The sequence below is a fragment of the Anser brachyrhynchus genome, assembly GCF_964034855.1.
Source record: "Anser brachyrhynchus genome assembly, chromosome: 10".
Classification (NCBI taxonomy): Eukaryota; Metazoa; Chordata; class Aves; order Anseriformes; family Anatidae; genus Anser; species Anser brachyrhynchus.
This window is the reverse complement of record NC_137705.1, coordinates 6,645,669-6,668,037: the sequence shown is the minus strand read 5'-3', so window position 1 is coordinate 6,668,037 and position 22,369 is coordinate 6,645,669. Positions and strand designations below refer to the sequence as shown.

General features: G+C 48.9%; 1 protein-coding gene across 39 annotated transcripts in view; it reads right to left on the bottom strand.

Moving 5' to 3' along the window:
• Positions 1–22,369, bottom strand: part of MAGI1 (membrane associated guanylate kinase, WW and PDZ domain containing 1) — a 324,072-nt gene that overhangs the window by 277,638 nt on the left and 24,065 nt on the right. Inside the window, exon 1 of one of the 39 annotated variants that reach the window (XM_080605665.1) lies at positions 4,035–5,561. The exons of the other annotated variants lie outside the window; for them this stretch is intronic. Within the exon in view, the coding sequence (XP_080461791.1) occupies positions 4,035–4,155 (121 nt within the window). The 5' untranslated portion in view covers positions 4,156–5,561. Of the gene's footprint in view, positions 1–4,034; positions 5,562–22,369 lie in introns of those variants that run through there. 39 annotated transcript variants of the gene reach the window in all.

The following is a 22,369-nucleotide window of genomic DNA, read 5'->3' as shown; positions in this document are numbered from 1 at the left end:
AGAGACTGAAATTCAGTGTTTAAAGGATGATTAAATATAAGTGACTTAAATTATACATTCCAGTTGCTGGAACTGCCACCATTTAACACCCACCATCTATCCCCCGTTTCCTCCGACACTGATTGCCGTCCTCTAAAAGATGATCGTTTTCTCACAGGCGCTCAAGCACAGAGCCAGGGATTTATGAATTGGAGATAATTAAGCGGGTTTGCATTACAAATAGGGTAAAAATGTACCTTCCGCGGGCCATCTGAGAACACCTAACAAGTCAAAACGGCCGTTTTCATACCTGACAACCTGCCTGCTCTCCATCCAGGCTGCTAAGCCATGAAGGGTTGGTGGGGTTTTCCAGACAGGGACAAGCTCTTACCCAACATCCCTAACCCACAGAGCTCAAAGCTCTCTGCCGAACAGTCGCTGACCCCTCTCCTTAAGTAGGGGAACTGAGGCACAAGTCTTGAGCAGTCCTGGGGCAAGCTGGTTGCGATGGCCACCACCGGCACCATGCTGCCAGCCACCGGGGCCTCGGCCCTGCCGTGACACGTTGCCACATCCCAGCTGGCAGGGACGTGCCGCACCCGAGCAACCTGCGGCCTGCTTGGCGCTGAAACCCCCAGCACCTGCGAGCTTCCCGGGCTCCAGCTGTCTCAGGAGGTGTTTGAGGCAACAAGGCGTCAGCGCTGGTTGCTTCAGAGCGCTTAACATGCTTTGCTGCATTGCGAAACGCTGCTCTGGACCAAAAATAAACCTGGCAAAACGGCCAACGGAGAGCTCCAGTCTCCCTTCCCAGCCCTGCTACCGAATCGCCCTGGTCACAATGCGGTGCAGGGACAGGGGGAGCAAAGCCCCACGAAATCCTTCCTGCACCGTGGGCTCGTGCAGGACGCCCCCCTCTCCTCCTCCGTGACAAGTGCACTTGTGGGCTAACCCCTGCCGGTACAAAAGCAGACGGTGGAGCATGGGCATCTCATTAACTGCAAAGAAAAGCCCTTTTAAACTGATTCCCTCCCCCTTTCCTGAAATCTATAAACCAGAAAACGCAGTATCGATCTTGCCGCCTGGCAGGAATGAGAGAGACTAATTAAGCACAGAGATCTCAGGGAAGGAGTCCCCAAGGAGTATTTTCACTCGACCAAGGGCCCTTACAAAATGCCAGGAGGGAAAGGAAAAAAAAAGTAAAAAGCCTAACCCGGGATCTTCACTGTCAGCTCGCTTTTCCCTGCACTCCTGGGAGCCCAGAGCATCGCAGACTCAAACAGAAGCAGAGGCTGGGAGATGCCCCGAGGCGAGCTGTGCCCGCGGGCATAGGGCAGGGGGAGAGGAGAGGCGATGCAAACAGCAGCAAATGCAAACAGTGACTCATGGCACGCAGCAAACAAACGGTGATGTAACGGCTTTTGCAATTAAAATTCAAACAAAAATGACAATCCCACAAGAGGAAGGATGGCGGTGGCGGGAGGGGGCGCGGGGACTCCACCACGTTCACCTCTGCTGCTGTCGTAACGCCCCAAACAGGAGCTGCAGGCAGGAACAGAGAGAGGGCAGGAAACATCCATGGGACAGCAGCAATTTGTGATCTACAACGGTGCTTGAAGTTTTCATGGCTGCACCAAGAGCAGAATTTATACCCCAAATCCACGCCACGGCCTCTAGCACTGCTACTGGTTTTGACCCCCGGCCCCCGAAAGCCCCGGTAGCAACTGATGGGTTCACGACTAAAATAGACCTTGCATGGGGAGGGGATGGACAGGGAGCAAGAGTGGGGGGAAAACATTTAATAAGAAGCGCCACAGAAAAAAATCCCACACCTTCCTCAACGTTTTTGTCACTGCCTGACGTGAGCTGGGTTCTCCCACGGAAAATGGGCACTTCACCTCCTTCCTACCCCTCCGTGGCGATGGAGGGGTAGAAAGCAATTCTGGAGCAATCGCATGCCCAAAACCCCACGGAGATGGGTTTAACACACACCATCCGTAGCAGGCGCTCGTTTAACTGCTCTGCAAATCCTCCCATGAAGCAGAGCTGCAATTTCTTTTGCTCCTGCTTCATTACCCTCACAGTGAGAAATTCTCCCCCCCAACACTCACCTTGAATATTTTTTTCAGGCAAATGAAGGTATTTTCCCCCAATGGCTCCTAAAAACTGATCGTTACCCTTTTTACAGAAATCTTTTGTGTGTCAGAAAAGGAATTGCCTGCGCTCAGGCTTGCACTTCCAGACACGGCTCCTTCAGCCTCCCCTCTCCAGCCCCATTTTCCAAGCCCCCAGTCTGCGCGGCTCATCTCCAGACGCAGCAGTGTGAGCGTTTTCCTCCCGCCACGCGCTGCCCACACCGCTCAGCACAACGGGAAGTTATCATCAGCCAAGTCTTACACACACCGCTTCTGTAAGGATGACTCAGAGAGAGATGTGATCCTTTTTTCAGCCCTCGGGACGCTGCCGACTCGCGTGAGCTGGCCTTCCCCAGCAGCCTCCCTCACCACGTCCCACCCAGCTCCTCCTCTTGCATTTGGCCATCGGGCTCCTGCTCCTGGCACCTTCTGGACCTTCACCTTCCCTGTGCTTCATCGTGCTGGGGTCTAACTACTTTTGCATTTCACCAAGACCTGAAATTCTGCTCATAAGCCTTGGTCACATCAAAAGCACCATCTCATGCACCAAGTATTTATCCCATTGAAAGGCAAGTTGGACAGATTTACCATTTCATTTTATTTTTCCTCCCCAGTTAGCTTTTCCTTCTGACCACCTCCTCCTCCACCTCTCTGATGTTCACAAATTCCTCCAGAACCAGGCTCAAGTTCTCCGATCCTGCATTTTCTGGGTCTTCCCTTCTCCTGTTAAAGGCCTGGCGTGGATTTCGCTCTGCTCCTCATCCCTCCCCACCACATCCTCTGTGAGCACCGATGGCAATCACCAGTGGTTCGGTGACTGCCGACACTGTTTTTTTCAGGTAATCTAGGGCAATTTCATCAAGCCTGGCCAACAGGAGTATTGGATCATCTCTTCCTTCTCTACTCACAGTCCCTTATCGCTCCTACCTGAAGAAGTTACGTGTAAGTGAATGTAATTAATGTTATGTTTCGTGAGGACTGAAGCAGAGGTGGCATGGAGCACATCTGCCTTTCGCCATCTCGTCTCTCCAGGCTTGCTCTGTTCCTCCGTGACCTTTCTCGCACATTCCACTATTTTTGCAAGAACTTCCCCCAACTTGGAAGCCTTTAGATAAAGAGCTTTTCCACTAGAGGGCACAAAGACAATTTCTCCTAAATGAAAACCAATGTTAGAAGGACAAATAATATAACAGTTAGCATCTTACCAAAGGTATCTCAAACACCAGAAATGAACATTTAATAATTGACATGTAGTCCATACTCCCCAGGTGTTTTGCCACCAAACGCCTCTAACATGTACAGATTGAAAAAACAGAAATCCAAAAGTGAGCCTCCTTTAACAAGGTCTCCTAAACAACACCAGGCACTTTGTCTAGCTAACTCTACTCTGCCCACAACTTCTTGTTAGCCACAGACAGCCCTGGAGACAGAAAATCCATCCTAGCATTTTCTAGATTTAACTTATCCAAATTCAGCAGTAAGTAATGGGACTTTTTTACACTGTTGTTTCCTAGATCAAAAGAAGCCCTGTGCTAGCAAAGACCTGCTGTTTGCAGATACCTTTAAATCTTGGTAAGTCACCTCCTGACCTGTCTTGGGTAAACTAATGAGATTTTAGCCTTTAAGGCTCTTCTACACAAGGCAGCGTTTCCAGCTTTGAAGCTCGTCTCATGGACTCGTTGCTGGTTATATATATATATATATATATATACAACCCCGACACTTTAACCAGCTCCTCATCAAGCAATGGTGCTGGGCTGTAAAAAATGTATAAACTCAGCAGGAAAGCAATCGAGTCAAACATCTGATTACATGAATTCAACAAGCAAGACGGTAGCGACAATTTCAGAGCAACCCTGAGGGTTCATCAGCATCCCCAGCCCCACAACAGCTCCAGGTGCAGCCAACGTGTCCGGAACCTACCTTGCTGATTCCCGTACTTCTGAAAAGCCGCTCTTTTGGGGCCCAGGCCGAGGAGATGCGTGAGCGCCTGGTAGCCCACCCGTGTCCGCGTATCCACACGCACACCCACGCTCCCCTCCATGGCAGCACGCAGCCCGACCACGGCGAGGTTTGCTTTGCGCCCTGCCGCTGCCCACGGAGCTCCAATTACTGGAAGGTTTGGCTTGAACAGAGCCAGCCCAGAGACTTTTGCTAATGGAAGAGGAGAGACAATAGCAACACGCAGGTGCTTCCTCCCATTTAAAGTGTTTACTTACGCGGCTCAACACAGTGACGCTATTGTGAACTGGATCTGCATGCTGGTTTACAGAGTTCAAAAGGTAGCACGTAGCAAAAGGAACCCCAAAATACTGTTTATTAAATTAAATGCTGAAGATTAAGTATTTTTGCTTTCCTTTTAAACTCCGCTTCCTTTCCCAATGCCGAGTAAGAGGGTTTTTCCAACCATACAATTAAAGCAGTTGTAAATGGGAAGTGATACAGACTACATCAAAACAAACAAAAAAAACAACAAGAGCAAAGAATTTATCAGCACATCTCCACTGTCTGTGCAGCAGGATCCCTGCGGCATGGAGTGGACAACTCTGTCAGCTACTGGTGAGGGCTGCATTTGAGGCTGTTGTAACTGCGAGAGAGGAATCAAAAAACTGAAGAGGAAAGGTACAGTACAGCTAAGCCACAACACAGAGTTAAGGAAAACGTCAGTCTGAGAGAGGAACAAAGGCCTATTTGTTTTATGAGATAAAGCAAGCAATTCAGCTGTATTCCATGGTAAACCATTTGGCTTGGGACCGAAACAGGGGGCGAGGGAGAGCTGGGAAGGAGCATCTGATTCTAATTTGGTTGTCCTAAGTTTACATTACACGAATCAAGATGTTTTCTAGAGGTGCCAGGCACTCAAATCCATGGTTGGACCTTGTACATAGGAAGTATCGGATATACTGAACATCTTGCAGTTCCCTCTACAGCCAGTGAAGGCTCAAAGATACTCAGCACTTAACAGCAAAATAACAGTAATAATAAAAATAGCAGTATTAAGGTGAAGACACTTTTTCTGGTATCTAAATAAACTCAGAAATCCACCTTATAGACATGGGTTTGTAAAAATTTCGGTCTTTCCCTAGCACAGCCTTTTTATCAGTCAATAAATTTCAAATAAAATATCCTCATATTCAACATCATGCAACTTAAGAATTGTGCCTCATTTTCACATAAAGCTATACCAAAAAATGGCAGACATGATGCAAGCAATACGACAAATAATAAACAGAATCGAGTCCTTTCTTCTGAGTGCCACGTTCTCGAGTCCGCTCCCCACAGTCATTGCCATTTTAGATGTGCTTCCATTGATTTTCCTTCTTGGTGGGAGCAGGCTGGATGGGATTCAGCACTTTGCTCCCTGCTATCATTTTCCATGATCCTGCGGGATGATTGCTCTGAGAGAATGAATGTCAGCTGCAGACTCCTTCCACTCGCTATCATCAGTGAAACTAGAAATGGCAATTAAAATCCTTCACCCCATTGCTCTGGCAGAAAGTAAGCGGCAAGTGCCACTTCCATTGATGCAAGTAGCAGTCATGCAGAGACCTAATATCAGCAGGTTAATCACTGCAGAACTGCTTTTGTGCAGCTCCACAATACTGCGTCCATGTTACTGAAATAACATAAGAACATGGGCAGATGTGTGCCTAAAAACGGCTGCAGCAGCTCATGAACTGCACTGTTCACCACCAGTTTGGACCGAACCCAACCCACCCGTGCTGAAACAGCCTCTCAGCACTCTCCAGCCCTTCACCCCACGCTCCTCATTTGAAACAGCACCAGCAAACAGCACACGGGGTTCATAACCTGTTAAACCTCTGGCAAGCAAAGGCCAAATGAGCATCTACGGTCTTCTCTGAGTTATCCACAAAAATGAAGGCCCGCCACTGTCTGCACTGTGTTATCAGACATGAAGTCAAAGCCAGGATAAGTGCTCACCAGTCGCTGTCCCAAAAGAGCCAGTCCCACCAGGTGCAACCACCCTGAACCGCTTCACCAGCCCTTCCAGCAGCCCTACAGAAGGGGAACAGGGATCTTGCAAGGCAGCAGACAGGAAAACAGCACTCCTGTGTCTCTTATTGCTGGTTTTAGTCTTTACAAGCAAGCCATGTGTTTTATTTTTATTGCTTTCATTCTACTAGCTTTACAGCATGCGGTTCCTGAAGGGACACGGGACGCCGTTGCTTTAGAGAAGATCCGAGAGAAAAGCAGTTGAAAGCATTCACTGAAAGAGAGCATCAAAAGGTAAACAGGTGAAAGTAACTTCATTTACCAGCGGTGGCTTACAGATGCTCAGGAACACTACGATTGACCACGTACTGCCGTGGGCAGGTGGGAGGACAGCAAGAGGAAAGGCTTTTCCAAAGCTCCAGATGTGACAGAAGAGCAGGACAGGGTCCTGCTGAGCAGCCCGGAGCCCTGGGCTGCTGCCGTCTACAGGACATTGGCAATGCCCAACATCTCACTCCCTGCTGACAAGCTAAGCAACCAAAATGCTGTAAAACTGCCACTCCAGTAGCATCTCCAGCCCGCAGGGTGGTTCATCCCGCCTCCACTTCGGTCGCAGCACGGCTGGGACGCGCTGAGCAGGGAGGCCAACGCGTGGAAAAGGCCCCCGTGGAGGCCAGGGCTTGTGCTAAGGCTGACCTTGGACACTTGCTGGGTCCACCTCGGCTGGAAACTCCCCTACAGATAATAGCTGTAAGAAAACACCTCTGTGAAACACATATTTCTGCAAAATCCCAAGCTTTTTTTTTCTTTTAATTACTGAGAATTTAAAAAAAAAAAAGAAAAGATTCAGCCTCAAAGAACTGCAGCCTGAAGGAATTGAATTCTGCAAGCAGAAACGGCACAGGAGTCTGAAGCAAACACAACCGGAGTCGGCAGGAATAACAAATTAAAGGTTTTTGTTGTGGCAAATGAGGCTATCGAAAAGACCAGCAGTAACACCGTGTTCAAAACTTTGCTACATCACTTTTATGATTCTTACCAGCAGCATGCAACAAAACATATCTAAGCTGGGATCAATTTCTTACAGCCTTACATAAACATTATAGGAATTGTGTCCTCTGCAATACTTCTTGCTCTCTAGGCTGCTATAAATAAGTCAGTTACAGCCCCTCCGCCTCTTTGTCTCCTATCTTGCCATCTCAAGTCGCTGTTTTTATTTCTTTCTCGCTACCAGCGCAGCCACTTTCGGCTTCAGCACATATTTTAAATGTAACCTGTAGCTAAACTCCGCACGGAATGAAGCATTTAACATTCGCAGGGGAGGCGTGGAAAGAAAAAGCTGGGTTCCAAGGTTAATGCCAGCTCCCCTCCATCCACAGTCTCTCTCCAGTACCAGGGAAGGGAGCTGTGGTAGGCAGGAGAGGAGCAGGATGCTCAGCCCCAGGAGGGCAGATGTCATTGAACACCAACTTGCTGTAGGCAGAGACCTTCTGGGACATAAATCCCTCCCCTCCAGGCCAGGCCTTCAGCCTGGCCGTGCCCCGTGCACCCCACGAGCAGGCCGAGGCGTACCCAGCACGCTGGGTCCCACGCTGTAGGGACACCTGAGAGGGGACACGCTGCAGGGCCAGGCCCCGAGACCGGGCCTGCACCAGGCCCGCAGCCATGCAGAGGGTTGTAACCGAGCTGTGTGCCGCTTCGTGACTTACCCTGGTGTATCTCTGGACTACACAGAAGTGGATTTCTTTCCCCACTACCAGATGTGTAATGTGAAGGATGCTGCCATACGATAGCCACGGGGGAGGTTTGCAAAGATGGGGAATTTTCTGAGCAGCAAAGTAAGCTCCTAGTGACAGCACGTGGAGCAGTGCCCAGAGCCCCCAGAGGCTCTGCCAGCGGGAGGACCCGGGAAAAACAAGCCAGCCTTGACCCGGCACCAGGGGAGGGCGAGAGGAGCACATGCGTGTATTTTATTTCACACTAACCTCCATCTGACCAGCTAGACAAATAAATCTCCTCTGCTTGTCCTAAGAACACTTCTAGGGACCAGGAGAGAATTTGGAAGACTTCACAGTTGAGCCAGGCCTGCTGGTCGCCGGACTGCAACCGAGCTCAACGAGTGTCAGGAAATGCAGTATCAAGCAGGCACACTGCATCCAAAAAAGTACTCCAAGTGTGGAAGAGAGAAAGAAAAGGTGCTTAGGGATTTGGTACGTGATCATGATCGCTTAAATCCCTCACGGGCAGAGGAGCGCTAGGCGGTCCCAGGAGAGCCCATCCCAGGGCAGGAGGAGACACAGGGGAGGGCCCAGTGCCTTTATGGTCAGGGGAAGCAGCGTGCACGCTGCCTGCACCGACACGGGGCCGCTGCCTGATCACAAGGACAAACAAAGCACGGGTATCTATGACACCCGGCCTCGCTCCAGGAGGCAGCTGGCACGCCTGGTCTCCAAGCAGTGCGCACGCACCGCAGTGCTGACGGCTGCGCTGTTATTGTACTTTTGTCCTCTTTAGTGCATAGGCTCTCCAGGGGCAGGGATTGCACCTTCCCTGATGTATTTACAACATCTCACGTGCTAGATTCCCCTAACACTTCATTACTGAGGCTATTCAGAAACCGCTGTCACGAAGATGCTGTGCTTACAGCTGATTCCAGCTTCCTCTTGCTCAGATCAGCGTGGCTCAGACATTCACTCATCACTACAACCCCGTAGTGCCAGGTCAGCTTAACTGTGCCAATATTCGAGTGAGCTGGATGTAAACCCTATAATTTTCTAATTCTTTCACTTAAATAGCTGCTTTCTCCTGATATAAGCAACACATCAGAGCTGTGTGAAGACTCCCTAGGCCCCAGTGATGGCAACGTGGACTTGTACAAGGGGTGCAGTTCAGCTAAGGGAAGGAATGGAAGGAAGCCAAGCCCTAAATCCTCAACAAACCAGGTTTTACAGCTGAGAACAGCTTCAGTCCCACATTCCCTGCAACAACACTGCGGCAGAGCCATGGCCCACCTGATGCTGAGCAGCGAAAGTGGCCCAGCCAAAGGCACACACATCAGGGCAGTTCAGAGGAAACACAGAACAAAAGTCAAACAAAACTTTCAAGCTGCTTAAGTCGTCCCCCTTTGGAGGCTCACCTGCCCTTATAACCTCCTGCATATCCACCATGGGGCGATGCTGCGAGCCCAGGGCACAGCATGCTGCCCACCACCATGGCCAGGGCTGGACCTGAGCTTCCCGCCGGGACCGCTGAGCTCAGAGCTCTGCAGCACGGCGAGCTGCAGGCGAGCAATGCAGAGGAGAGGGAGGCACTGCTTCGGTGCGCTGATCCAGGCAGACAGCAAGAGGCGGGAGGGGGGCGAGGGGGCGAGCACTAGAAATTCCTTTGACAGGGTGAAAAATGAAAGCAAAGTGAAACACAGCTCAATCTGTCAAAACAAAATCACAGCAAGCCCACTGAAAAAAAGAAAACGCGGCTCAGCTCACATTCTGTAGTAAGCAATATCTGCTGCATTTGTTTTCTTGAAGATAAGCAGGTGGGTCAAGTTTGCCAGACAACACACTGAGTAGATCTGAAAGGTAATCACAGCAGAAAAGCAACCTTTCAAACTGTGCAGAGGCTCTAAATGCAAACAGGGACAAACTACGGACCTGCTTCCACCTTGCAATTCAAAAAGGCTTGCAAAAAACTTCTTGGAGTTGCACTCTTGGGCCGATGGATGGCTTCCAGGGTGTCTGCTCCAGTCAGGCTTCTCCTCTCCTCCGAGCACCAGCCAAGGAGGAGAGAGGAGGCTCTCCACAGAGAACAAATCATGAATGGGCACATGGCAAAAGATCCCATACAGTGCATTTTTGGTCACAATGGTAAAGGTCAACCTAATATTCAGAGTACAGAGAACCCATTAACCTGGTAAGAGAGTCCTAACAATGTTACCCTGAGGGTATTTGCAATGGTGAGACAGCTTGTAATTAGCTTAGGTGGGCCAACCTAATTATTCGTGGCCTGAAGAAGCGTCTTGCAGTGCAAGAGGAGTACAAGATGTATTTATAGTTCTTTCCTGATAAGCTCATTATAAGCTTTCAGAGATGAATGACCACAGCATTTGACTGCTTTCTTGCAACCTGGAGATGCGCGCAGTAATGGGCAAGGGAGCCAGGAGCACACGGCTGGGGCTGCAGGGCTGGAAGTGAAACAGGAAAATGAAAACAACAAAAAACATTTGTGATTTCTGTCACACTGCAATGTGAAACCGTGATTTGCTGGCTTCGTTTTGCAATGGACAATTATATGTGATGCATGTCCATTTTATATAAACGTTCCAACAAGCATTTCCATAAAACCCATTTTAAAAAGGCCTCGAGCATTAAAAATAGGAAATAATATAACAGAAACAGTTAATAAAGATGTGCAGCACCCCATATATATATATATATATTCAGAACTGTATTCACATTTTAAAAGCTTGGTCATTCTTCCGAATAGATCAACATTTAAAAAAAAAAAAAGTCATTTCCCAATATTTCCATTCCATTTGCCTGCTCAGATCTTTATTTGTCATAACAGGCCTTCAGGTACAGACAGAAATTAATCTATTTCAAACTGGAACCTGGCAGAAGAAAGATGGAAGGAAGGAAAGGATACCAAAAAAAAAAGTTTCATTTATCTGTGTCTCATTTATTTACTTTTTTTTCAGGGTGTCTCCTAACATTGCTAAGTCTCCCTAGCGCACACAGCTTTGCCATTTGCATCTGCACTGTTTTAACCTCTCCTCTTTATCACGGCGATTGCTCGCCTATTTTTGCAGGGGCTGAAATCCTACCACTTCTGTGTTACCAATTCCCTTCCTCCTCCCCCGAGGTTTCCTCTCCCATTACAAATTAACTCTTCCGTGCTCCAGCCCTCCTCCTCCGAGCCTGGTGGCAGGTCCCTGGATTCCCACGACACCCTCGCGTAACGCCGAGAGCAGCAAGCCTCCTCCCTTGGCATCAGCAAGTTCGGGCCACTCCATTCAGGCAAATATTTTCATACGTGCACGCCACATTTCATAACCAAATATTTATACGTGCAGGGTCAATCCTGAGGAGCTCTTTATCACGCTGACTTCAGTTGCACCACTGAGTTGAGCAGGGCTGCGACCCTGCTTCTCAGCAGTAGCGCACTAGAGAAGACTCCTGGCACTTGCAGCATCTGAGATAACCCTTCCTGCCCCAGGGACGGGGAGAAGCGCTTCTCCTTGGAGGGAAGAAAATGGAATTTAACCCCTGCTTACAATGCCTACTCTCCGGCTCAAACCAAGTCTCATTCCAGTGCTACTTCGGTATTTTCACTGATTAAAATACATCAGAACATCAGGGTTTGGTGGAGGAGGGAATGAAGGGGTGCACAGGTCACCAGTAATGCAATTTGAACTCCATGACCGTCTTTGTAAATTTTCATAAAACCTAACAGAGGCCAGAAGTAACGAGCAGCTCGAATTAGCGGCCTGCTGCTGACCTCCAATTGCTCCTGCATGAGCACCGGGTGAACCTGGCTCCTCCTTGGGTCCCTGAGGGTGAAAGTTTGTCCGGAGGCTGCGGGCACCAGCCTCACCCCGCAGAGCAGCCGGCAGCTTTGCCTGCGCTCGGACACTTGTAACTTAACTCGGCCTCTACAGAACAAAATCAAGAGGGAATTTGCAAAGAGACCGCAGTTTCTCTTGGACTTCTCTATTTTGCTATAGAAAAACAGTGTCAGAAAGCGCAAAACCACCAGCAGGAAATAGTAGGTGATTTGAATACCTCCTCTTTTCCATTAGGGCCAGAGAGTCCAATGATCTCAGCATTTATTGAAACGCTCCTAATTACACAACTCCTCATTGCGTTCATTTAAACGCTCTGCCCAATGTCCCAATTAGTGTGATTTATCCGCAGGCACGTAAATCACCCAGGTGAGACTTGGGGAGCTGCAGCTCCACGCAGGGCAAGCACACAGACCGCGCACGCGAAGGCACTTGGGAGGGCCTCCCCTTTAACTGCGTTCTCACCGCTAAACCTCCAAGCCTCGGCGGTTGGCCTCGAGAGCGATCGCTGCTAGAGCCTGCGCTGGTGCATCTTACACCACGTAGGCTCTACCTTTGCAGACGTATGTCTGCTATGCGTGACCACTCACGGTGACTCAGGGATGAGCCCCAGACAATCTCAGAGAGGATCTCCTTCCAACAAGCCTGCCGGCGTCCACCAGGTGTGCCAGGGGGCAGCGCCACCGCCCCCCTGAGATGCTCCTCACCTCGGTCCTCCAGCGTGATGCCTCCACAGACCTGCCCCGTCCGAGCCCCCTGGGGGTCCTGAGCGTGCACAACCGCTCACCCCCAGCTCTAATTCTCAATCACACCCGGTCCCACGTGGTGATTTGGGTGCTGTGTTATTTGTACTTTTCAGTCTATTAAAAATCCCGCAGCTCCTTCCACATGGACGTAGTCCTGCGAAATAGTGCCCCAGTTCTCAAAACTGGGTGAGGATGAAACAGCATAGGAAAATAAAACTGCTTGATAAATGCACAGCAATCTCCTCACGCTCCTGTAAAGCGTAACTGGAAATGACGTATTTTAAAAGGGTAAAATCTGGGAACTGCCACCCAAACTGTAAGTGACGCGGCAAACCCTGCTTCCTTCCTTCCCTGCGGCCAATAAAAGACGAAACGCTCCAGAAATGAGTCACCTCCAATTCCCACTATCAGCAAGAACCTCCAAAAAGTGCCTATATTCAGTGATAACACCCCCCTCAAAACAGCCACAGAAACACAGGGCTTTTAACCGAAGAAGGGAAAAACGCCAGCCCCGGGGGCTCTTGCTGCAGTGCAGGAGGAGATGCAGCTCTTGCTCAAACCTCTCTGCTCCCCACCCAAGGAAGAGATGCTTTGACATGCAGCTCGCCACGGGTAGAGCCCTGCAGCCCCCGTGGGCAGCCCGGTGCAGGGTCAGGCCCCTGCCCACCTGCGCCCTGTGAGCACCTGGGGGATGCGGCACCACGCATCCCTGCTCTGGAGGGAGCTCCAGGTGCGCTCCCAGCCACCCTCTTTATTTCATGCCCAGGCTTCAAAACGTTTTCTTCACCTTACTCCCTTCCAGTATGCTCACGGCTGCTCTCCTCTCTATTTCTCCCCTTAACTTCCAGCGTTCACCACATTCAGATGCCCTGCGGGTCTGCTTTGCCACCGCAGCCACGTCGCAAAGGCAGTCCCCGCTGCAATCCTCCAGCGCTGCCCTCCCGCTGTAAGTCGGCTGTTAGTAGGGTCATTAGAAAAGACATAATTGTAGGCAAATGTTTTTTGGGAGATTACTCTCCCAGCAGCGTCACAGTCCCCATGCCTCCTGGCACCAGCCGGGCTGCATCCCGGGACCTGTGTGGAGCAGGCTCAGACCTGGCAGCCTCCTTAGCAGAGTCTGAGACAGCAGGGGATGAACTGTGCCAAATGCTCAGCAGAAATTTTAGGGCCACCCGAGCTGAGCAACGGGGATGAAGCCTGGGTATAACATACATCAGCGGAGCCTAAAAATGCAAGCATTTCCACTTCCAAGGAAAGCTTGGAAGCATTGCAGCTTTATCATTTCACACAGAATTACAGCGTTTCTTAACATGCACACATTGATGCATAGCAAATTGCAACAAGAATAATGGGAGGGCAAGAAAACAATGGCAAATTAGCAAGATAAAACCAACTGTGACAGCATGAAATTCTTGTCACTCTTGGATTAGCCTCTAATCCATTTATCAGTCACTCTGGTTTTTGGGTTTGTTTCCACAAACTCTAGGGAGGTGATCTGAGAAACGTGGCATTTTTTCCTTCTGTATAAACAAAAAACTGATCCGTGCTGCATATTTTTAAGATTAACAATCCAAGGTCAACCTCTTGAAAGGAGAAATAATGGTAAAATATTTTTCCAAACCACGTTTCAGCAAAGGAGGAATTTCATCTTGACGTAGGATACTTGTTTTTTAACCTAGATAGGCTCTAGGACTTTTTTTTTTTTTTCTCCTTTAACAATATCAACCAGTTAGGACTCCCAAGGCCTGATTAAATCCCCACCCTTCAGGTCAAATCCTGGTTACCGAAATGACAAAGGTCAAGAGATACAGAAAAAAAAAATGGTGGTCTCATGATGGACAGAGCAGGTGTAGAAATTTTGCCTTATTCTCATCCATAAGAACGTGGGGAAAGGCATGAGAAAAAGCATCCTTCAGCTGGAAACAGCACGCTGGGTGACACAGAGGCACCCGTCCTTCCCCACGCCAAGGCACGGGTCAGAACCAGGCCCTGGAGACCCAAAATACTCTGTGGCTTGTATTTACATCTTGCAAAAAGAAATACGGCAGAACAAATACCTCCAGAAATCGCCGATCTCCACAGGCTCCAAGTATGCTCATAGAAACTTTTACGTGCCGAGTTTTAAAGCATAAGAGCAACAGAAGAGGGCAGCGAGCTTTTAAAACCTGTTCCCAGGCTAAAACCCTCAATTATGGAGCGAGACTAACGCAGACAGAGGTGTTTACAAGCCTCTCCGACGAGGATTTTATAAACGGAAGAGCCGCCACAAGCTGAACGGTAGCCTTGAGAGTTACAAGCGTGACACCAGGCTCTTCCTGTCCCCAGAGGGGACCCACCTCTCGCAGGTCGTTCCAGCCTTGCACAGGAGCGTTAATTTGGGACCGATGACTCACGATTCCTGTTTTCCACAACGTTCAAACCAATATTGGGAGGAAACCTGGTGTGTTTTTTTTTCTCCCCCCACAGCCGAGCGGCTGGGTAAGAACAGGAAAGACAGGAAGGAGTAAAAAATTGAGCAAAAATGGATAAACAGTGTCGTGAGCCCTTCCCGAGCCTTCCCAAGCGATGCGCTGCAGGAGATCCCATCCCACACAGGTCGGAGGCAGAGGCTGTGCATCCAAGAGCCAAACGCGCATGTGGAGCAAACCGAGGGCAAACAGGCCCAGCAGACAAACAGCACCGAACATAACTTCGCACACAGCCTCTTCCAAGAGCTGCACCGCTCTTGTCTCGCTGCTGGGGAGGAATATTTTAGATTTTGAGTTTTGATTTAGCCCAAACAAGAAGCCTGGCGGTGCAAACGCAAGTACACAAAGGGGGAAAAAGCAAACACAAATAGGGCCAGGCAGCAGGCCGGCAGCACAGCCCCGAGGAGCCGGCAGCCGCAGCGGAGGCGAGGACCAGGACTCCCTGGGCTGCGGGCTCCACGAGGCCGGCCTCGGCCTTCGCCGCTCGCAGCCGCTGACGAAGTTGGGAGCGTTTTTGCACTCCGTCAATTAAAAAAGCTCGTCAGTAAGCGGGCTGGCAGGTGGAAACCAGTCGGACGGGCCTGCAGCCCTGCGCAGGCGCGCTGGGCCGGGATCAGGCCTCCCTGAAGGCTGAGCTAAGGGGCGGGTTACGCACGCGGGGGGTGCACGGGGAGGCTGGGGCTCCCGGCCGAGGTGGGAGCACTGCTCCCCAGTCTCCACGGGCAAAGAGGCCGCTGTCCCCGTGCCCACACCTCTCTCCACCCAGCATCCCGAGATGCTGACGTGAACGTTCACAGCCCCTCCAGACCTCCCGTCAGCTGCTTCTCCTCTCTGAGCAGCCTCACCTTGTGTGAAGACGTTGCAGAGCCGGTAATAATTCCTACCAAACGTGACATCACCTCACTTCCTCTGGAAAACAGCGTCCCGGCCGCTCCCTGCCCGCCTGGCCGCGATCCGAGGCCTGGAAGGCCCTGGAAAGCCGCGGCTGCTCCCATGGCTGCAGCCCCCCGGGGCGAGAGATTCCTGCAGAAAGCATCTCCAGCATCCCTGGTATTAAACCCTTCCGGCAAAGATGAAATTTCTTAAAGTTTGCACTTTTTTTTTTTTTTTTCCCCAAAGCTCTGCAAGTCATTTCGTTCCCAAAAGTTGCCCTCACAGGCTGAATTTGTGGGCAAAGGGAGATCTCGCACACGAAGAAGCAGCCCAGCCAGCTGACAGGCTGGGGGCACTGCTTCCAGCCCCAATCCTGACCCATTATCCCCCCTAGAGGCACGGGTAAGCACCCACATTATGCAGGCAATTGAAGAAACCATGCAGATGGTTGTGTCACCCCAATTTCCTGAGATTAATCCTGTTTCAAACCCTTATCTAAATACAAATAGGAATATATACAATCAAGCAAACATCAAAAAAAAAAAAAAAGACTACGACTTGGCTGGACAAGAGCTTTATGAGGAGCAGCTGTTTTTTCCCCAAGGTTTCTGAATTATTTTATTAGGATTCCAAGAGCTCTTAGAAGAGGCTGACAAGACCCCATTAAATCACCCAACATTTAACAGTCCCATTTATTACATTTCACCCTTCCCCCTCTTCCCAACGCAAATCAATCTTTTTTTTTTTGTGCGTGTGCTTATTTCCCACCCTCACTGGTTCTGCACACAATGGATTTCTATCACAATATTGGATGGGGAGCACCTCATCTATTAGAATGCCATCAGTATCAGCTCCGTACGTGATGACTTCTGAGAGGAAATAACATTGCTTTATTTTTTTCCCTCCCTCTACAGCTTCACATTTTCACATTTTCTGGCCAGGAAAAGGGCAATGTGCTCTCAGACTGGAACTGATAAACACACCATGGAGCAAAGAAAGGCCTAAAGGCTGAATGAGCCGGTCTTAACTCCTGCGGAAAAATGTTTTTTTTTAAGACCAAGTCTGAAGAAAACGGTACCTGGGGAATATACTGAATGAAGGACGAAAGATCAGGTTTTTTGTTATTTCGGTGCCAACTGGAACCCAACCGACTTTCATCCACAAAGTTATTATAAGCTAATGAATGAAAACACTCCAAAAGAAAGCACAGCCAAATAGCTTGTTTCAACCTCAGCAAAACCTGGCTCAGCAACTCTTCCAAACAACCTGGAGCCAGCTTCCAGTGCGGGAACACATCTCCCTCCCATTCAGGAATGACATTTGCCCCAAGACCAAAGGTTCTGCCCCGCGCTATCAGACGTCAGACCTGTGTTCCCAGCCACAAAGGCAGCAACTCCCATCAATTCAGGCACAAGGTTACGTACAAGCTAGGCGCGTGGCACTTGCCTTAGCTGGGAGATATGAAAATGAAGTAAGTGCCATCAGATGTGGGATAACTGCTGGGAGGGAAGTGTGGGGGAATTCAGGACATCCACAACAGCGCGTTGCCTGGTATTCCCCGGTTGGAAACACTCGGAAATATCCCCGCTGCTGTGGTCTCCTGCAGAATGTGCTGCACTATGGTAACTGCTGTGGAGAAAGGAAGGAGCAATCCCTTCTGGTGTACAAACCCACGATGCTCCATGCTAAACATTACTGCTGGCAGGCAAGAGCATCCAGGCTGGACCAGAAGAGGACACTGGATAGAGCAGGGACAGCAATGTCTCCTAACACGCTCCAGAGAAAACTTCTTCTTAATATCAATTCATATCCTGAAATATGAATCCCTAGCCCTTCCAACATTCTTAATTTCAAAGGGCTGTTTTTTGTTTTGGGTGGGTTTTTGCCTTAATCTCAGCTGCTCCAACAGTTCACATACACTACTTAATTACTGGCATCGTCTCAGACGTTGAATTTTGGCCCTCAGTAACATCCTGCGGCAAGAAGCTCAGCAAATTACCATGGGGAAAACATTCCCTGATTCCTTTGGAGTGCAGCATTAAGGCTGCATAGTAAAATTCCCAGAGGCCAGGAAATGAAAATATTAAATATTCTAATAACATCACTAAAGAAGTAATGTTTTACATATATGTCGTTCCAATCAAATATTTTTCCTGCTTAATCATTTAGGAATGATTAAACCTTAGTGCAATTCGTGCTGGTGTCAAAGGCTCATACACAGAAAAAGAGAAAGGAAGGACTACACACAGAAATCCTGTACAGGATATAACATAGCCAGGCAACCTCTACTGCAGACACTTGAATTTCACATTTTCTGGTTTTGTTGATTCTAACTAGACAAGCTTAATGGCACCGTAATTATATAAATTACCTGGCATATATAACACTGCATAAATACATGATAAATGAACCGTTGCAGAGGAAACACCACAGAAACATCACAACTAACCTTTTCTTTGGTTTTCCACCTAAAAAAAAAACAAAGACCATGCAACTGCAGTAAAATATGATGAGCAAAACCAGCTTCTGTAAGAAAGCCTTCTTCCTGCAGACCTTTGCTTAAATCTGGATAATTAAAGTATTTCCAAAGGGACTACAAACCAACCTAAGGGAGGGCACAGACTTGAAATATATACACGTATTATAGAAAAATCAAACCATAGGCTTTTGATTACAGCCAGAAGAATAAAGCATCCGACTTCAGTCTTCAAAGACAAGGAAATTCAGAAATAACACTGACTCTCCTATTACTCATCCCGACTGTGCTTGGTTGTTAAAATTCACGCAGGCCACCCAAAGTTAAGAAACCTCCAGAAAAACGTTCAGCTCAAAGGGAGATGTAAAGAAGAAGCCCAAGGCAGGTTATGTGGTTGAAATGTAATGCACAGCATCCATCAAGAGTGTTGTATATGCCATTCCTGAACTGCAACAGTCACACTCATATGGTTATAATTTACAGATTAGCACTAGGTAAAATAAGAACTTCCTCACACCTTGAGCTGAAATACCAGATATTCTTCCCAGAGTTAACTTCATCCTCCCTTACCTTTCTACAACTGATTGCCATTTTTCATGGCGATAGCATATATTTGGCAAACATTTAAGCTCTTAGCTCTGTTTCACTTACGTTAGGTGGTAGCTCGATGTGCATTGATACCAAAATTCTCACACACACACACAAAAAAAATCCCACAGCACTTACATGGGGCTGAGCTTTCTAGATCAAGGCTGCAGGGAGGGAGGACGGATGACTCAAGGCCGGTATGAGAGGGCCGTTAATTACAGCTCTCACGTACGCAGGATCGTGCCCGTACGGGCCTTTCCGAGGCTTCCTCATCTATGGCTGCGTGAGAGGAGCGTTAGCGCAGACGGAGCAGGAGGGCGCCTCCAACCACACAGGCTGGGAAATGTGAAACACGGATCAGCCCCGTGACTGAGGCCTTCCTCCATCGCCTCCCAGATCAGGAACCGCATCACTACAGAGCCAAACACACCCTTAAGCCTGCCGTGATGCTTTAGGCTACATTGGGCACAAAACCAGACCGAAACACCTTCCCACGGGGCTGAAGAAGACCTAAACCCCACCAGCTCACTGGGACAGCAGCAGGACAAAACACCCCCAAACTCGCTGTCCCCATCCGCACCCCATAAACTGGTGCACGTGGCTCCAACCCCCAGGAGATGGCTTTTCAAGGTGTAAAATCCCATCTGGGCCAGGAGAGCCTGCAGCTTTATCGTCTCCATTGACTTCTGACCACACAAGGTCCTCATCTACACGGCAGCCGCCTCTTACATGACCACCGCTGCAGCTCCGCTCCTGGTGGCTTCTGCACATTGTTTAGGTCGAACATGAAGAGGGTTGCAAGTAAAATCACCAAGTGCTGCAGGAACTTGCACCGATTTGTTAAAAAAAAATGGCTTGGAACCAACATTTTCATAAAAGGCGCTCCTGCCTCACCCTTTTCCTGTAGGGAAAGATGATGAATACTGGAAATAAGAACAGTTTTGAGACGAAGGTCCCAGCGAAGCAGAAAATCACCTGACAGAATCAACTTCTCCCCCCATCAGACTGTTTTTAAACCAGACCTTACTTTCTCCTGTCCATTTTATTTCCTCGCCCACCGCAAGCCTGTGTGTGAGGACAACCGTGCTCGGCTCAGCTACTCTGTGCCCAGCGCTGAGCTAAGCACGGCATTTCCCTTTGGAATGGGGCAAAGCTGTGCCTGCAATCGTTAGAAAAAATAAATATTAAATATTTAACATTATATCCTATATAATATATATTAAGATCTTAAATATTAAATTAACTTACACTGAGCTTTCGACCCGCTGCAAACAATTTTTCAGAGAAGTGGTATTTACACGACTAGCCAACAACTTTAGAACAACCCTGTAAAGCAATTAAATGCTGCTCCACAGCGCGGGTGACACGGTGTCATGGATCATCCAGTGCCCAAACTGTGGAACTGCTGATTTCAGTTACGGGCAACAATCTGGTAGTAAATACAACGTCGTGTCCTGGCTGACAACTGCCTGGTATCATTAGGAAGTATGTGTTGTACCAATTACAAAATTAATTATAAAGTCATGTCAGGTCACTCAGTTGGAAAACAATTATTTCACTTCAGGACAATAAATGAGAGCCTGTACCCCACCTTGAGCAGTATGCAAACTGCAGTGGATTGCTTGGGACTAACCCAGCTCTCTGTAGTGCTGGCAGGTACCCCAAATACCTCATGGACTTGAGACGGATGCGTATCGCCTGGGAAGAATCCAGCTGGGCAGTAAGGAAACACAGCGGGTGAAGATGGATGGCAAAGAAAAACTGCAACCCTGGTGAACAAGTTCTAGTTTACCTGCAGCCAAGGAAAATTTCAAACATAACAAGCACGGGTTACTGTCTGGTTATCAGTTACGTTTCTGGGGCTAGGCTGGTCGATGGCTTTTCTTTTTTAGCAGTTTTGTTGAGGCAGTACAAGAACTTTGGTAAAGTGTTGGTGGTGTCATTGTGCTGTGACAGAAAATCCGCACTACGTATTTCCAGGGTAAAATTCTCCATGCACGCTTTCCCCACAAAGCACCCGCAGCCTGGCACAGCTGGGGCTGCTCAGAGCCGGGCACTGAACCTCCCCGGGTTACTTTGGGGACTTGCATCTCAGTCACCTGCTGCGTGACAAAGAGCACAACAAAACAAAGCTGGCTCCCAGGGAACAGTATAGAGATTTCACATGTGTAATATATGCAAATATCAATAAAATATGCACACATATGTACAGGGTACGAGCTGACATTTCCTTAATGCAAATAGCCCGGCCCTGACGCTTCCTGAGGCTACGGGGGTGATCTGCAAGGTGCGGATGCCTCCTCAGCACAGCACGCAGGTGTCTCCCTGGTTTTCCATGTTAATTCCTGAGCCCTTGCCTCCGGATTTGCCTTGGCTTTGGTATGCGGCTGCCATTGTCCAGCGCTGGCTCCCGAGGCTGCTGCGGATGTGCACATCAGGCCCGTTTCAGAGAGTAGTGATCTCACAGATACAGGGGACCAGTTTGCATCTCAAAGCACAGCAGGTTTAAATCTTCTGCCTCAAAACCCATGAGAATCAGTAAACGTTATGCAAACCTCCCTACTTAAAAGCTAGATAAGAGAGAAGTAAAACTGTGCTTGCTTTGCAATGGTTAATACCCTCCCAACACCATGGACGCTCACCAGTTAAAACAAATAAATCAGACTTACTTCTCCAAGCCATAACAAAGCCCAGAAGCCTGCAGACTCCGAGCAGCGTTAGAGGCAGCACTCTCATTTTAGCACAGTTGCAGGGAGCTCTGTTTATATAAACACCCTCGCCGTTTCTGCTGCAAGTGCATGGACGGGAGGTCTCTGCTACCTGCCCTGTCCTTGGGACGCAGCTCGCCTGCTCGTTCTGCTTCACGCCGCGACCCGGCTTTCCTACTCGAGGCTGGACTGGCTACGGCTGAACTTCACCAGAGGCCCCCGGGAGCAGCATTTTACAGCCTTGCTCCGTTCCTTCTCGGTGCACGCTCCTGAGTCGCTGACGCTGCAGGGAAGAGGCAGAAAGCAGCCCGGCTGTCCCCCCGGCACAGCCAGCCCGCGCTCCCGCAGGGATGCTGCGCGCCTCCAGCACCGCTTATTTTATTTTTATTTTTTATTTTTTATTTTTTTTTTATTTTTTATTTTTTATTTTTTATTTTTTTATTTTTTATTTTTTATTTTATTTTTATATTATTTTTATTAAGGCGCTTATTTTTTTGTAGTCCTTAATTCCCCTTCCAAGCACCCTCCAGCACATCGTGCCACGTGGCAGCCAGAGCGCGGGCAGCAGGACGGCTGTTCCCACATCCCCTGGGCGCGTGCACTGCCCCATGCTCCACAGCTCGGAGCCGCTGGCGAGCAGCAGCAAGAGCAGCAAATTTCCAAAATCCCACTGGCCCCACAGTTGCAGACAGGCTTGCATCTAAAAGCGATTTGCAATTCTTGCCATGGCTTTTACCTTATTTTTTAATGTAACTTTTGCTATCTATTTTCCATTTTGACATGTTTTTCACAGGCCTGTCTCTGCTTACGGGAATGATATTTGTCTTTCTTACGGAATTTTACATTTAAAGCTTTTTCTCAGTTTTAATCAACTGTCTCTATTAATTT